General features: G+C 41.2%; 1 protein-coding gene across 2 annotated transcripts in view; it reads left to right on the top strand.

The window, feature by feature from the left end:
- LOC126484416 (probable cytochrome P450 6a14) overlaps nucleotides 1-10044 on the top strand; it is a 109741-nt gene extending 99697 nt beyond the window's left edge. The window contains exons 6-7 of one of the 2 annotated variants that reach the window (XM_050107927.1): nucleotides 2507-2758; nucleotides 9178-10044. In XM_050107927.1, the coding sequence (XP_049963884.1) occupies nucleotides 2507-2758; nucleotides 9178-9353 (428 nt within the window). In that variant the 3' untranslated portion in view covers nucleotides 9354-10044. The remainder of the gene's footprint in view (nucleotides 1-2506; nucleotides 2759-9177) is intronic. The other variant, XM_050107926.1, reaches the window with a different exon arrangement.
- Nucleotides 10045-17832: the final 7788 nt, after the last annotated feature.

Below are 17832 nucleotides of genomic sequence, written 5' to 3'. Positions count from 1 at the left end.
TAGGTCATGGGGTGTATCGGAAGACTACGCACACTGATCTGTATTTGCACGCAGACAGCTGCCACCACCCTTCACAGAGGAATGGGGTACTTAAAACTCTAGTACATAGGGCGCGCACTATCTCTGACGCAGAGAGTCTACCCCAGGAATTGGAACATCTGAGAACTGTATTTCGAAAAAATGGGTACTCAGAGTGGCAGATTCAACGTGCTCTCCGCCCAACCACTGCAGCACAACCTCTTGAGATGAATGAAGTCACGAGGGAGGAGGTAGGCACTGCATTTATTCCATACACAGGCGCACTCTCGGGGAAAATCGCTCGCATTCTGAAGAAACACCGGGTCGGGACTGTGTTTTGTCCTCCAAATAAAACTCGTGCACTGGTGGGGAGCGCCAAAGATGACCTCGGTTTGAGGAAGGCCGGCGTGTACCAGATTCCGTGTCAATGTGGCAAGTCGTATATTGGTCAGACGATGCGTACCGTCGAGGATCGATGCCGTGAACACCAGAGGCACACTCGTCTGATGTATCCGAGCAAGTCGGCGGTCGCTGAACATTGTTTGTCGGAAAATCACGCCATGGAATATGACCGCACGAGGATTCTGGTACAGACGTCGAGATATTGGGACAGCGTTGTTAGAGAGGCCATCGAAATTCGCACCAATGACGACCTCATAAACCGTGACTGTGGCTATAATCTTAGCAAGGCTTGGGAACCAGCGATCGGATTAATCAAGAGTAAATCGAGCAAACGTATAGTTGTGACGACCACGGCGGACATAGCCATCACTCCGACGTCATCTCAGACGCCGTCGCAATCTGTTCCACCGCGCGACCGTGGCGCGGGGCGCGGACGGCGGAGGGAGCGCGCCGCGGGCGGAGGGTATTTAAATCAGCCGCCGCCGCGACCGAACCCAGTTCCCTCTGAGCAGCCATAGCGTACGGATCTCCGTGCCGGCACGTTCACAGGAGCTCAGTCCGTCAGTTCACCTGATGATGGCGACATGTATGATCGCCGAAATATTGTGCCCGTTGGACACTGTAGACCGGCAGCACACCCGTGGATATTTTGACTATCTCAATTATAGTTTAATGCCAGGCATTCGCTTGCATACAGGCACTCTGCCTTCACTGCTGTGTTGTAGCACCTATTTTTGCACTAGAACTTTTTATTGTAGAGGTCTTTGGTTATACCATATGCTCTCCACATTTTATGCAACCTTTCCTCTATTGCAGATTTTTCCAAAGCATTTTCTTGAATTGTCTCCACTATATATTTGAATTTTTCTACTCTCTCTACATCTGTTTTCAGGAATTTTGTACCATCCTTAACTTTTGTTCCAAATTTTGTTTTTTCTGCAGAAATTCTTAAGCCACTTCTGTTGGCTATTTCTTCTAAGAGGTTTATTTGTGTCATAGCAGATGCCACACTAGCGCAATGTATATCAAAACCATCTGCAAATGCACGACAATTGATTTGGATATTTTTGCTTCCCCTTGCTAACCTAATAGGCGAGATGTTGCGTTCAGTAAGTATTTTGTTCCAAAATGTCTCTGTTTCTTCTAACATACTATTAAAAAGAATTGGGCATAGCCCGTCAGCTTGTCGTGCCCCTGTCTTTATTTTGAAAGGCTGTGAAATTTCAGCCTTTGCAGATTGTACATGTAAGTGTTTCACGGGTTGGGTTTGTCGGTTTAGGCTTTACGCCAAATTCTCGAGCTATTTTATCTATAGTTCCTCTGTCAACAGAAGCAAAAGCCTTTCTGAAATCCATAAACGTAAATACAATGTCCTTTGAATTAAGTAATATGTGGTGAATTACTGACTTGAGATTAAATATTTGTCCAAAGCCTGACCTTCCCTTCCTAAAACCACCGTGATATTCACCTAAATGACTGTCTAATGTTGTGTATATTCTGTTTAATAAAATCTTGGAAAATACTTAATACATTCCTGGCAATATTACAATTTATCAAATGTTACTTACTATTACTTTGTATTACTATTTATCATATTAATACTGTCGACATTTATAAGTAACTACTCGTATTTTTTTAAAAATAAAGTATTTGTGACTCCCTAGTATTGTGTAAGAGATAGTCTGAAGGTCTTAATATGATCAAGTTATATACATAAATGAAGTAAAATATTGGAACCACGTACGATTGCACTTCGACGAAGGGTGAAAAAAATGGTTCAAATGGCTCTGAGCACTATGGGACTTAACTTCTAAGGTCATCAGTCCCCTAGAACTTAGAACTACTTAAACCTAACTAACCTAAGGACAGCACACACATCCATGCCCGGGGCAGGATTCGAACCTGCGACCGTAGCGGTCGCGCGATTCCAGAATGTAGCACCTAGAACCGCTCGGCCACCCCGGCCGGCGAAGGGTGAAATGGGAACTATTAGCCTCCTGTAAAATGGACGAATCAAAAACAGCCCCATGATCATTATGAGGACGCAGGTCTGTAGTGTGAAGTGGCGCCTGCACGTCTTTTTCAGAGACGCTGCGGAAGTATCCGCCGGTACCAACGCTGAACCGCGAGGTGACGCAGGAGTACCAAGTGCCGGACACGGAGTGGGTACTGGAGAAGGGCACCTCGGTCATCATACCCGTGCTGGGGCTGCACTACGACCCGCAGTATTACCCACAGCCCCAGCACTTCGACCCCGAGCGCTTCTCGGAGGAACAGAAAAACGACAGGCACGACTTCGTCTACCTGCCGTTCGGTGATGGCCCACGTGTTTGTATTGGTGAGTATCAGTAACTGTGACTTCCTTTCAGGAAAAAAAAAAAAAATAACAACGGGAATAGACCAGCCTTCTACATCGCACTCTATTCATGGGTCACTTTTAAGGAAATCTGAATAGCTCTACCCAAAGTTTTGTATCAGCAGAACAATTCGCTTTCAGTCTCTGTTGATCCATTGTGGACAATGGACAGCGGTTGGTCAACTGTTTAACAACGAAATTCGCCAAACTGCCATGCAGTTGAGACGTTATTTTATTTTATTTTCGCTACCAGTTTCGGCAATTCATTATGGCATATTCAGGCCCCATATGCATCTCTCAAACCTAATCGATATTGGTGTACTGGGACCATACGTTTCTGTATTTCGTGAATTTGCAGCTCAAGTGCTTCCTTCGAAGGAAGCACAATTGCAGTCAAGTTTTCGAAGCACTTGAGCTACGAATTCACGACATCCAGAAACAATGGTCCCAGTTCATCAACATCGATTACTTTTGAGGGGTGTATATGGGGCCTGAAGATGGCATAATGAATTGCCGAAACTGGCAGTGAAAATAAAATAAAATAACATCTCAATTGCACGACTGTTTGGCGAATTACATTGTTAAATGAAGTTCGCTATCGTTCTCCTTTTCTCTCGGTCAAGTTCCTTTTATCTGAAAGTGACACTGCTCACAAAAGGACTGCGATATGGTTCTGGTGCGTGTGTGCAATTTACTGTCTGTTAATCGTTGGTGATAGATTTTTGGAAGTTGACCTGTGCATTCATTCTGAGTTCTAGTAAGACGGAACAGGAATAGACATTGATAGAGCAACGTTAAAGTAAAGCCTGGTTTACACGACGACGTTTGGTTGCGTGGAATGAGTTGCACGCAAGTGGTTTCACATATGACTGTAGACACGGAGACATCAGTATACACTTCAGTTTCGTCGTTTTGTCGGTCCCTGAGTCGTGTCTGAAATGAAAGTTTTGGCAGCTGCCAGTGGCACGAGTTGTGATGGAGTTAAAGCTTGTTGGATGGAATCGCTACATAAGAAAAAAATAAGAAACGTGTTTCGATTCGTGACTGGATGAAGAAAAGACGTCAGCTCGATTGCTCAGCATCCTTGCTGAAATAATTTATAACGGAAGATCCAAGAAGTTCTTTTAATTATCGTAGAATGTCACCGGAACTGTTCACTTTTTCTAAATAGAGTTAATTATGCAATACGGAATAAAGGTAATGTAATGCATGAAGTACTGTCGCCAGAACTGAAATTACGTATCATATTGCGTGCATTACAATCGAGAACACTCGGCATGCTATAAGATACGGTTTTAGTTGGTGATGACGCTATTTCATTAACACCAATAATTATTAACATTAACAGTAATAATTATTAACATTAGCAACAATATTTATTCGAAGCAGGCCGCATTAAGAAGAGAATGGTTTGCATACTACTCTCTTGAAGCTAGATCTGTACAGTGGCAATAGTTCAAAATTCTAACATATGTGAATGGGGAGCACTGCAGCGAAGTTTTAAGTAGATGAATATTGAATGCAGCTTCTTTAATTTGTATACCCTTCCCTCCTGTCAACAATATTCCTTAACAAACAGTTGGCCAACTCAAACGATGGGATTTTAGTCTTGTAGACGAGAGCATTACCACAACTAGAATTACACTTGCTTGTATTTTTCTTAACTCAGTTGTATATGTACTCCTAACTCAATAAATGTTGCCCAGCAGCTCATATATTGTCAAACCATCTATGTTATTTATAGCACATGACAGTCTCAGCTGCAGCAATATGTTGCTTATTTTTGTTATCAGTACCACTGATATCCCACAAACATCTATGCAAAGCATAGATATCCAAAAAGCGAACATTATTCTCAGTTTTCCACTTCATATTTCAGTTTGTCTACACTCTACGAACACACATAACCTCAAACTCATGCAACTAGTGTCGCCAAAGTTGGAACACGCCGAAAGTGTTTTAGTTTCATCAACGAGTTGAGCAAACGCGTGGCGCGCATGCGCAGTGGCCGGTAGCGCAGTTGCAGTTGCCTGCAACCTAGTGTCGTCGTGTAAACTAGGCTTAAGTAATGTAATTTTCTACTGTCGTTAATCCGTTTTAAATACCTTTATTGTTTAGTATAAGGAAGCTAATTAACACCATATCTACAAGACGTCACAGAGGGCTGCAAAGCTGGTTTTTATTTGCAGATTAATTTCAGCATTTTGTAATAAAAGGGAGCCAGCTATCTTGAGGGACAGATTCTTTCGCAATACGTGACGTCACCAAGAGTTCTTTTAGAGACACATTCAGTCGCGTGGCACTCAGAATTGTGTACTCGTACACGTAACATTTAACAAACAATTCAAGATATGAAGCATCTATTATCGTGGCATGATGGCTGGTTTACGAATGATTGAAGTATTGTGAGCCCAGTGCCACGCAGTTATGTACTCCGTGTCGTGTTTCTTGCACTTTGGCAAGTGGCGTAACGGTTTTTGCTCATCAAGATGCGTTAGACGTGACCTTGGAAAGAAGTACGAGTAAAACGTTGCGCTGTTTAGCACCTCACACTGGTGCGTCAGTCAGTAAATCAGATACTGTTGCACATCGTCGGCACTGCAATAGGCTCTTGCAGTCTCTGCATTATGAATGGGTTTATACTGAATTGCTCATATTTTCTGATGAAACATGGCTGCCTTTATCGAGGAAAGTAAATTTTCAAACCAACCGACGCTGAAGTACTGAAAATCATCATCGATTACACGAAGAGCCTCTGCACGATGTGAAAATAGGAATCTTGTGTGCTGCTAGAGCGACACGAAATGTTGGGCCGATCATTTCCATCAGACTAAAACCTCTGGTACCTTGGTATGTGAACAATATACTTCAGTTCTTTTTTCAGATAACTAACAACTACTGAAAATACTTGCGGTTATTTCATGCTGAATAATACAAGAGAATGCACCGCCAATGTTTCTACGACAGAATTACTGGGTGTTTTTGATGGTAGCCATTATCCTATGTTAAGGAAACATAAGTTCTGAAGTACTAAATGGTGCAATGACGTTTTCGGACTTCTGACCAAGGCCGCTCTTACTTCGTCTAATTCGGGTAAACATCGGACTTCTTACCATGGCCGCTCTTCGTCTAATTCTGTCAAAGGCCGAGGAACAAGACATGGTGTACGTTGCGCAAAATGTCGCACACAGGCAGTATACAGGGTGTGACAGGTAAGGCAGGCAACGTCGAATATACCTGGAACGAGGAAATAAATATCCAGTTGCGGTTTCCGCTGAGTTTTACTGGACACTTTGGCGAATTTTCTAACCGACGAAAATGTTACCTTAACGTTTATACCTGTCGAATTATGACACGATTTTTTAATGGAAATACATTTTTTTTACACTGGAAAGAGCCTAACGAAATAACATATATCGTCGCTAGGCAATGAAAACCTCGTAACTCCATCGGAAAATGAAATCCACGTAACTCCATTACCAAATGTAGACAATTATGCCACATAGTCTGTTGAAACCTTCCTTCTTCGAGTTGTACGGTGTCGCCACCTAGCGGCAATAATGAAAAACTCACATCTCCAGCGATATGTAGTTTGTGCTGTAACAACGCCACCTAGGAACAAGGTGGCGTTGGCTGTAAACCTCGCATCTCCGGTAATCACCATTGTGAGTGTGCAGGGCGAACGCATGCTCCGAGATTCGTTCTTCCACAAAACTCTACTTGGAACCTTACTGGCAGAGTAAATCAGAACTACATAGGGAATATATAGAATTTTGCAAAAAAAGAGGGCAAATCCCAGCTGTTTACAAACAGTACTGCGAGGTATTCGATGAAAATAATCTTAACTTACTTTCTCCTAAAAAGGACCAATGCGATCTTTGTTATTCTCACCAGACAGGCAATATCTCAGACAATGGATACTCTTTGCATATGGCCCGAAGAACTGAGGCAAGGGAAGCGAAAAATGGTGATAAATTAGGGCCAGCAAGTGTGTTTACTATGGACGTAACTTTTGCTTTCTCCCACACTAAAAACATCTGCACTGTACTATAGAAGCAAACTAAAGGTCCACAAATTAACCATCTATGATTTAAAAAGTAACGATGGTTATTGTTACCTTTGGTACGAGAGTGAAGGTGGACTAACGGCTTCGGAATTCGTCAGTATACTGGTGTATTTTATAGAAACGTACGTCCAAAATGATTCAGAAGCTATTTTCTATAGCGACGGATGCACGTACGAGAATCGAAACTCAGTCATGAGTAATGCACTGGCTCATTTCGCCAATCAGAAAGGTAAACAATAGTGCAAAAATTTCTGGAGAAAGGTCACACTCAAATGGAGTGTGATTCTATAAAAAAGGAAATTAAAAAACAGACACATTTTTACTCCTGCTGGCTATGTAGAAGTTTGTACTACCACAAGACAAGGTCCTAGACCTTAGGTTGTCAATTATTTGGACCATACGTTTTTCAAGTCATATGATAAACTCTCGTTGTATTCGTCTATTCGGCCAGGATCCAAAATTGGGGATCCAACAGTGAATGATATCCGGTGTCTTAAGTATGATCCCTCCGGAAAAATGGAATATAAATTGAAATTCAGCTCTACATGGGAACCACTTCCAAGAAGGATGTCAAACATACGCAACTCATGTACAGTGCCCCCTCTCTACAGTTCACCACTAAATATCAGTGCAGAAAAGTTTACGCACCTGCAACAACTAAAGGATCCTAAGGATGTGCATTCATTTTATGACATACTGCCTCACATTTGTAATGAGAGAACATGTCCGTGCCTAAAAAAATGCAGCCGAAAATAAACTTGTTTACAGCCACCTATGACTGTGATTGTGATAGTAGCAGTAATAGTAACAATAATAAATGTTAATAAGCTGCACAAATGTTTACAGTAATAAATGTTTAATTAAAGCTAACAACATTGTTTCTATGTTTTTTAAGCACTGTAATTTATTAACATCCAGATTCCAGTATTTTGGTTAATGTGAAATTATTCATTTCACTTCATATCTGTAACAATGTATCCTTACAGATGTTTCATAATACACAAATAATGCAAAGTTTAAGTAAGTATTTTTTAAAACAAATTAAATATTCATTCATTTCAATCCTTAACCATGCACTCGTTACATGCCCCTTATCTCCATCACTACCAAAAAAATAACTGTGAAAACCTTGTAACTCCAAAAACCGGTAAAAAATTTGAAGTGCATAATAAAGTCTTATGTACCAATGACCGGATCCATATTGTGTAGCAGCAACCACTACATTTGACTAATCAGGTACCCATGCGATACTATAATTAGTTTTTTGTTTCTCCTGTAAAATTTGACCAATTTGAGTTACGAGGTTTTCATTGCCTAGCGACGATATGTAGCTAGCTCAAATAGGAACAATATAATAGCGCCGTACGCCACTATCCCCCCGTCGGCAGACGAGGTCCCACACACGTCTTCCCTACTGTGAGATGGGAAGAGTGGGCCGGGGTTCAGGGGGGTGGGGAAGGGGGGACGAAGAGTAGGATATATTGATGGAGACAGTGGCGCACTGTTAGGGTTGGCACAGCCCTCCCATATCTAGTTGTTCACCTACGTGGCCTACATGCTACTACTGATTGTTGGAATAGTTGGACGGTTTTCTACATTAAAGTAAGACAAAACCATGGTGTGACTATGTTTTAAAAATGGTGTGTGTGTGTATGTGTGGACAGGTCAATTTTTAAGGTTTCGTGGACGGTTGACAGAGACGTGATGATGTTAGATACATTTTAGTAGCGGGAGGGAGGAGAAAACTGTTAATGTAATTCCGCAACAGTGAACCTAATGACGGGAACATATCTTCTTCAAAAGGTAGTCAACAAGAATAGCATCATGTACTTTAATGCAATAATTTCAAGATTGACTTATGAGAATTGATAAAAGCAAATTGTTTCTTCTAAAATTTGTTAGTGAACTAAGAAGAATACAAAATGTTATCGTGTGTCTCTGAATCTTACAAAAGTTCCTTCTTTTTTACAAACGTTGTGGAAGGGATACTGTTTTATCTGAAGGGAGAAAAAATGTCAGAGTCTGTGCTTTGTCATGTACAATGAGGGAGCACAGAAGTTTCGAAAACATAAGAATAATTTCGTACGGAAGTCTATGAAACACTGCAGGATGGGAATGACGGACAAACAATACATATGTGACGGACAAACAATACATATGTGACACGAACACATGATGATAAAAATGATGGAGGAAGTTATAACGGAACAGCAATGAATGAAATTTAAAACAAAGATAGTGTGTGACAGTGGGATACGCGCATCTCGTATGCGTGTGTGTGTATGTGTTTTGATTTGCCTTCTCTGAAGTAAAGCACAATGATTTCCGTTCACAGGTATGCGATTCGGCCTGATGCAGACCAAAATCGGACTGGCTAGTTTGCTCAGTCGCTACAACATAGAGACCTGCAGCCGGACTGTCAAGGAGCTGAAGATGGATCCGCGTTCGTTCATCTTGACTCCAGTCTCTGGCATTTGGCTACGTTACGTTGCGAGATCCCAAAAACCTTAACTGTGTTTTTGTGAGCATCTGTAGACATAAATTTTGTAAACATAAAGTCTATTATTTTTATAATACTTGCCTCAGCAAGATGTTTCCGAAAGCAGTTGCCAACTCTCAGCAGGTGGAAAGAGGCAGAAATTTAGATTTAACTGACTTTTAAACTGTCATGATTTGCTTATCGATGTGCGCAGGGAAGGATTCTTTGAACGACTCCAGCATACACTTGTACAGAAAATACGTGTTAACGACAACCAAAGTCCGCTGTGTGTGTATGTTACACCTCTTCCGCAATATAGGCCATTTCTATATGCGTATTTTCTTATCTGCACTATTTATGTGTATGTCTAATTATGTACCGTCAAAGTCTTTTATGTTAGCTGTTGTTTTATGTAGCGTACCTTAAGTGAATTAGAATATAAAACATATGAATTACGTATCATCTATCGATATAATCTTAATGAATCTTTGACGTTGTTGGAGCAGATGACTGTTAAGACCGTCTGCACTTCGCATTGTTGTGTGTTCTTTACGAATCAAAAGATAACGTCATTGTGAAAATTTGAGAGACATTGAGCTCCAGATTGAATTTCAGTTGCAGCACTTCGTTGTCTTATTTCTGAGACAGCATGTTGTAAGTTTGTTTGTCCATCTTTGATAACTGTGTAGAGCTTAGACGAAAAAGTTCGTGTTCTGTTGTAAGGCTTGTTATCATTAATCTAAAATAAACACCTACAATAAACGAAAAATTTTTTGTACCATGACAACGAAATAAATACCAGTATTCGTTATAAGTTAATCGTCGCTTAACCGAAGGGAAACAAGCAACTCAGGAAATTATGTATCAAAATTATGAAATTTAGACCAGCAGAAGAAGACAGAGCACGCCGTAAATCAATCAAGAAAACTTAATTTAATACAAGAAGTAACGAAAAGAAAAAACAGAAAACTTTTGACTTCGTGTGTTTTCTCCCTTAAGGCCCTTGCCGGCCACTGTTGTCGAGCGGTTCTAGGCGCCTCAGTCTGGAACCGCGCTGCTGCTACGGTCGCAGGTTCGAATCCTGCCTCGGGCATGGATGTGTGTGATGTCCTTAGGTTAGTTAGGTTTAAGTAATTCTAAGTCTAGGGGACTGATGACCTCAGATGTTAAGTCCCATAGTGTTTAGAGCCATTTGAACCATTTGAACCTTAAGGCCTTTATCTTAAAGCATGTAACGGGTAGTAAAATACGGTTATGAACAAGCAAATAAAAGGTAAAGTTGTCAGCATTAATTTGTTGACATATCTACTGTGCCTGAAGACCAGTTTGAGGACAAAAATATGACTTTCTGCTCGTATAATACATTTTACTGTTAGACAATGTCCATGGAATCCAGTTAGGGTACATCTTTTTAGAAGTACAGGGAATCAGCTGCTCCGTTTCATCGATATGAAACTGATTTAGAGTATCTTAGAAAGATATTCCTCACTAGACCAACTTCTTTTTCCCTGTTTTTTCTTTCTACCCTGCACTTTATTCGTAGCGTCTGCCATGGCTGTCTTCACAGAGTGTCACACTTTCTCCACGTCTCCTTCATTATCTGCATTTTGTAGTACATCGAAACGGTTATTTATATCTAATTCAAATTCTTTACATTTTTCCTCACTTTTTAGTTTTGCGACGTCAAATCCTGTTGTTCAAACGGTTCAAATGGCTCTGAGCACATGGGACTTAACATCTGTGGTCATCAGTCTCCTAGAACTTAGAACTACTTAAACCTAACTAACCTAAGGACATCACACACATCCATGCCCGAGGCAGGATTCGAACCTGTGACCGTAGCAGTCGCGCAAATCCTGTTGTAGCGACCTGGAGATCGACCGGGAAATCACAAGTCGCAATTGACTGTTACGGCGAAATAAATTTTGTCTTCTGTGAATTCTTTGTATTCTTTTTGGCGAGTTCTCTTGTGAGCTAGCGACACTGTTTTGTGTAAACTTTGAGTCTGTTAAAGATGTTTACTAACAAGTTGTGTGTGCTATCATTCTGGACCAGCGCATCACTCACGGAACCCTACAGTGGTGACCCTAGCAGGAACACGGGATAATGACGTATCAACTTGGAAATGGCAACGTTAAACAGGAGGACGCGAACGAAGTACACCTCACTGCAAGCAGACTCCTCCGTCGTCCAGTAACTACCGATTCATCCGTTTCCTGCACGAGGTGGGACTGCACAAGAAGTCAAACTGCGGGTGTTCTGGACATCTAGACCAGGAATCTTGTTCACACAAGCTGAAAGCATTTTCTGTCAGCATGGTATTCACCACGGTACGGCACAATTTTACTGCATTATTGCACATTTAAATGAATCGTAGCCTGTACTGGCGGAGGAGGCATTGAAAAACTGCTTAATCAAACAGTTTCCACCTACTCCGGAGATTAGGTTACAGAGGTTATTAGCGGACCAGCGCTTCGGAAGCAAGTCACACACGAAGAATTGCTAGAACTTCGGTCACTGGGGGGAGGAGGGGGAGGGTCGAAACTGTTGCCTGAAAGTTCATTGACAATACTTTGATAAAAAAAATTCCTGATAACCTGTGGATGATGAATGATACTACCGGCGGACGCGGAATTGCCTCTGACAGAGTGACAGTGCTGGCAGAAAAAGCCGTTGCTGCTTGTCTACATTTCAATGCTGGCAGCACTGTAGCTAGAATCGACATGGCTTGCGAGCGCGAACCAAGCATTTCAGTGGCAGTTTCACGAAACGGCCCCGTTCAAGGCATTCAGTCGGATGCTCTGGTGGATTCCACAGAACAGATGGCAGAGAGCGTTCAGGTGTAACGTGCAAGTCGCAGCACTACAGAATAGACAACATGCGGAGGACACGAAAACTAATCGAGGGCGTCAGCACTCAACCAAGAGTATAAAGACAGGACAAATAAGGATAAGTATTATTGATGTTGGTTTCACCAGCGTTTTGGAGACTGGACGCGCCTTGCTAACACACTAACTCTTTCGACGTCCTCTAAATGGCACTACCGACTGTCGTGCTGCATTTTTCAGTCGTCCTGCTCCCCTCTCCTGACGCGACTGCCGCGCCGGAGGTACTGGAGAAGCCCGTAAGCGAAAAATTCCGCGGCGTGCACTTGGGCCCACAACGCAGGAAGATTTCCACGGAGAAACCGTCGCAGTGATTTTCTGCACACGGCACTAAACGGGTAAATTGTTCTAATTCCGGAAGGTCTCCTTTTCCTGAACCGTAAAGGTCTCAGCCCTAATGTACAGAACAACGGGACATCAGACTTTTTTCCGCACGGCAAATAAATGTGGTCCTGTGCTCGGCACTGAATTACTCAACGCACGACGTTATTGCACTACTTTTGCTTCTCTCTGTGAGGACCTCAGCTTCGAGGAGTTCCGATTTCATTTCCAAGATGCGATCAGTAGTCCTAACGTGCCTAGTCAGAATCTTCAAAGAATTGGTTTTCCGGGCGCAGTCAACGTATCTCGGTGGCTCTTTGTGGTGGAAACAAATTCAGCAACAGAGTTTTGGAGAACACTGGTTCAGAACTAAGTTCGCCGCTGATAAATCATTCCTAACCGAACAGTATGGTGGCTCCTCTAGTTTTACACTGGCGAGCGATTCATTCATCAAGGCATGCAGCATGAAGACAATGAAATTATTCACCGGCTTAAAAAATTATTCGAACGGAATTTTTTGTATCAGATGTCAGTGACCTCATTTTCGGGGCGTATTAATACGCCATTTCAAATTTGTCGTGCACTGCGGACAGTTGCTGAGATCGCAAGTGTTAAGTACGGAGGGAATCTGAGTTATATTTTTGATGAGTTTCCAGACATTATATCAATAACACAGGCAAAGACTAAGGTCCAGCAAAACACGCACTTCATCCGCACCTCACCAGGTCCAGAGGCGGCAGCCAAACCCTGATGGCTCACTCCAGAAAATTTCGCGGCAGCAAGAAACGACGTACAGGTAGACAAGCAAATTCAGGAATGAGTGACAAGCCCATCTGGGAGCCAGTAGGCTTCTCCTTACATATGGTACAAAAATGTGATGGCACATGTGACAACTATCGTGCGCTGAATCCAAGAACACCTAACAGGTATCTGACACCACACATCATGGATTTCAACAACTCCATGGCGAGAGCTAAAGTTTTTAACGTCATTGACTGTGGCCAACGTTATTCACAAATTCCTAGGCACCTACTGACGTTAAAAAGACAGCACTCAATATGCCATTTGAATTTTTCCGAAAGTCAAATGGTATACCGAAAGAGTCATACATTCTACACACCAAGATGGAATGTTTTCTATTCCTTCCGCCTTATCTGATCTTAAGTTCTACAAAGCTCTTTTAAATTCTGATGTTCATTCATCACCTGCTCAGGGGCCCCGAATTCCTCTTTTGTTCTATGGATGACATTCTGGTTTTCTCAGAGCCCACACTCAGAGCAAGGTCGAACTGCTCCAAGTTTTTTAGCGTCTACAATAGTATAGAATTGTAATCAACCAAGATAAATGTGTTCCTAGGCTTTGAAGTTTTGTTAGCGGGAATCACACTCTTATCAGAACGTGTGGGTACTATCCGCAACATATCTCTGCCAAAAATATAAAAAGATTTGAGGTTTCTGAGCGTGCTAAACTACTACTGTCGGCACCTGTCCCAAACAGCTGTACTCCTAAAAGGGAAATATACAGCCGAAAGAAGAATAACTGATAGCTTGCGACAGAGTCAAGGACTCAGCAGTGCAGCCTATACTGCTTGCATATCCACACCATAATTCGCATGTGGCACCATCGACAGAGTGTTACACGCCATGTATGGCGCCGTCTGGCATTTTAGAGACTCACTTGAAGGGAAACATTTCTCCACCTTGTAATGGTCGCCTAGTCGCAGATATTGCTAATTGCTATAATCGCACTATTTCACTCCCATTTACGGAGCTTGTTAGCACTTGATGTTAGGTTGGCGCCATTAAAATGCATTGTGGTAATCGCTGCTGCTTGCTGGATCGCTGCTGTGTCTCGATGCTGATGCTGGCTCTAAATCTGGTTGTTTAGGGTTAAAAACATGAGGTCCCGTGTTTTTTATGTGCTTTTGATGATAAAGAACGAGCGAAACCAACAAATATGTAAACTTCAAATATTTATTACTCTGGTGGCCATCTTAATTCCACTGTCCACCAAAGACCATGAAACAACACAAAGTAGTACTTCTTTTACATCTTCTTTGCATTGTTTATCCACCTCAAACAATAACACACAAACACACTTTACCAAAGTGACATTCCGACTGCGCCCTCAACCCTTCTTGCTGCTTGTATTTATAACCTTGTCAAAGAACTACTAAAAAGAGAGATAGTTTATAAGTCACATGTACATCTGTTATCATAATTTGTGCAGAAAAGTTATTAATTTACAGCAAATGACATAATTTAACATGTTATTAGAATTACAGACAGATTTGTTGACTTGACAGAATAATTCTTTGTTACAAAAAGGCCGTTTTTTAGAAGTTTGTCAATTGACTTCTCTAATTTGCATAAATAAGTAAACAACATGAATTATTAAGAATTACATTGGTTTTCGTCTAAAATAGGATTGATTACGTGAATACTGAGTGTAAACGCTCCTAGTGAACAAATAGGTTTCACTGGGTGATTTTTGTTTAAGGAGATATAAAATACCTAAGTTGGCCACTATTTTTCGTACTTCATATTAATTATTTAAGATGAACTTAGTGTTTTTACACGATGACATTTGCTGTATCAGTGATCAAGTGATATTAACTTTTGTGTGGGTCAGTTATTCAGTATAATTTAATGGGTTGACTGTTTATGGAGACATGTTATGCAATCATTGTTAACATACACAATAACTGTTCTATTATCATAAATACTCGTTAAACTGGTTGAATTTGGAGGGTATCGCATACTTCGGTAAAGTAAAGCCTTTAATATGTTCCGTTACAACCTACACTGACCACGCTCCTCTAACGGCACTCCACACAAAAGGACTCTCAAACAGGTCACTTAGGCATAAAGAATTAGTGTCGCAGTTTACGATGGATGTGCTTCACATCAGTGGAACCAGAAATGTGGTCGCATACATTAAGGCTGTACTGGACTCGATCCTTTGTTTCCTGTGGGAACAAGGACATTCCAGCCTGGAATTAGGACAGGTGTATGTCCCGGAGTTGGCTGTATCTTTGTGGTATGACAAATCTCGTAACACACTTCAAGTCATGTTCCTCGAACACATTCGGCGTTTGGTCTTCTATGCGTTGCATGATTTGTCTGATCCGGAAGTTCATGTCATTGTGAGGTTACTGACAAAGAAAGTTATTTGGCCCGTTTTAAAGAAGGATTGCAGAACGTGGGTAACGTTACCAGCAATGCAAAGTAGGTATTTATGAGTCGGCGCCTAGATGCACTGAGGACCTGGTAGCAAGGGTGCCCATACGGTAGTTTGTAGAGCGATGCGGGTCCTAGATCTGGGGGTTCGAAATATTTTTAACGTTTGAATGTTTCTTATAATATTTAAAACTCGTGTTCGTAAGTGTCAAGTGTGTATCTGAAAAATGTGCAAAACTTATTTTTGATGTATGTAATCCTCATTGCAGGGCAACAGAACTATGTGAACATTTGTTTTTAAACAGAAATACGCAGAGCTCACGCTACACGATGCGAAATCCAGGCTACCCGGTACATCAAACAATTCGTCTGCGAGAAATCAATATGATTTCAATGAAAACAAAATGACTCAGTTTAAAGTATTAGCCCTGGATATTGTTAATCTTTATCTTAAGTTTTGCAATCATTGCACTAGGTCTGTTACTGTAAATACACAGCAAATGAACATAAAAATTAACGCATCTGACTTTCTGATAAAACTACTTGAAAATTCTCTGATGTTAAGCCTTTGAACTGATATAGATATTATTTTCACAAATACACTCTGACAATCAGTATGTCTTACACTGGACATGAACTTTGATGGTAATTAAATTTATTGGCCTCTGCGCTCTGAATGCTCATCTGCTCTGCAACTTATTATAATTACGTAACTGTAAAAATCAAATTTCATTTGCAGTACTTGCGATATACAGTGCAAGACAGTATCATAACAATTTTCATAAATGCTTCTCAGTACATAATTAGCGACGTGCAATGCGAGTATGCAAACACAGTCATGAAAGCAAATGAAAACGGGGAACTAATATTAACGACTGATAAATGGGAAAAACACTCCAAGTTTAACTATGTTTCATTTAGCCACGACAACCATACACCTCTTCATAAAGTTCTCAGACCTAGACAAGTTAGAAAAATATTTCTTAATAACTTTCCTGTGTACAGTTGCCTCCCTTGACACCTGTTTCAATTACAAGACAAAACCATATACTTCATTATAAAATTTCTACAGCAACCTTCAACCATACGTGATGTTTTAACAATCAGAAGCTGCACAGTTACAAATATTAAAAAAAAACTAGATTACCTTCAAAGTTGGTTTTCATCATGCTTTCATTAATATAAACTCATTTGCTTCTTCCCTAAAACATATTATTACAAAATCCTTCTTAAATAATGCTACGTTCACTACAAAGCCGGCCAGCTTCCACCCTTTTTTAAACCAATTACGTTGCCAGACAGTCCAATGCATTCCGCTATGCTACTATCTGACTCATTCTGACAAAGCAAAGTTAACCTCTCTGACCAACATCACTGGTCTCAAATAGTCTTACAAAGAATATGATTATATCGATTTTACAGAGGTTGAGTACATTTGTTAAATTCGCAACTTCATTCACATTTATGGCCAAAGCTCCCTATATTCTGCAAGACGAATGGCGACTTGCAGGCAATCATGAAAAAGTTCCAGTTCCAACACTGTTAAAAACCTGCGTGAGCTTTAAATCATTTTCTTGAAAGAAAAAACATCTGACTACACTATATTTTTTCCTTTCCCTAAGAACTAGAGCGGGATGGGGGAGGGGGGACTCGCCCCCGTTATGGGCGGTCTTGCTTGGTAGAACCGTTGCCATATTCAGAAAATTACTGTTACTTGCTCACAGTTTCAGACTGTTTCACAAGGTGGCCTGAGTCATATCCCATTAAAGAGACTGCCGCTGTTACAGTGGCAAAGACGTTGGTTAATGGCTGGATTTCACGATTCGAGTCTCTGAAGGTGACTGCGACTGATCGAAGCAGGCAGTTTGAAGCATCGTTGTTTCAGGAGCTGCTTCGACTATGCGGTTGAACATACTGTACATTCACATCACCATTTCCATCTCACAAGTAATGGTGTGGTGGAACAATTGCTCCACACCTTGGAAGTTGACGTATGACACACAGCAGCCCAGATGATATTTGCGGAAAATTAGAGATTGCCAAATGAGCTTATTACGGACAAACCCACAAAGATTACAACGGCGAGGAGTATTTCTGAGTTCGGGAAGATAATGTCTCTTCTGCTG

Source organism: Schistocerca serialis, chromosome 6 (genome assembly GCF_023864345.2).
Source record: "Schistocerca serialis cubense isolate TAMUIC-IGC-003099 chromosome 6, iqSchSeri2.2, whole genome shotgun sequence".
In the NCBI taxonomy this organism is placed as follows: Eukaryota; Metazoa; Arthropoda; class Insecta; order Orthoptera; family Acrididae; genus Schistocerca; species Schistocerca serialis.
Note: the sequence above shows the minus strand (reverse complement) of the source record. Positions and strands in the feature narration are given on the sequence as shown.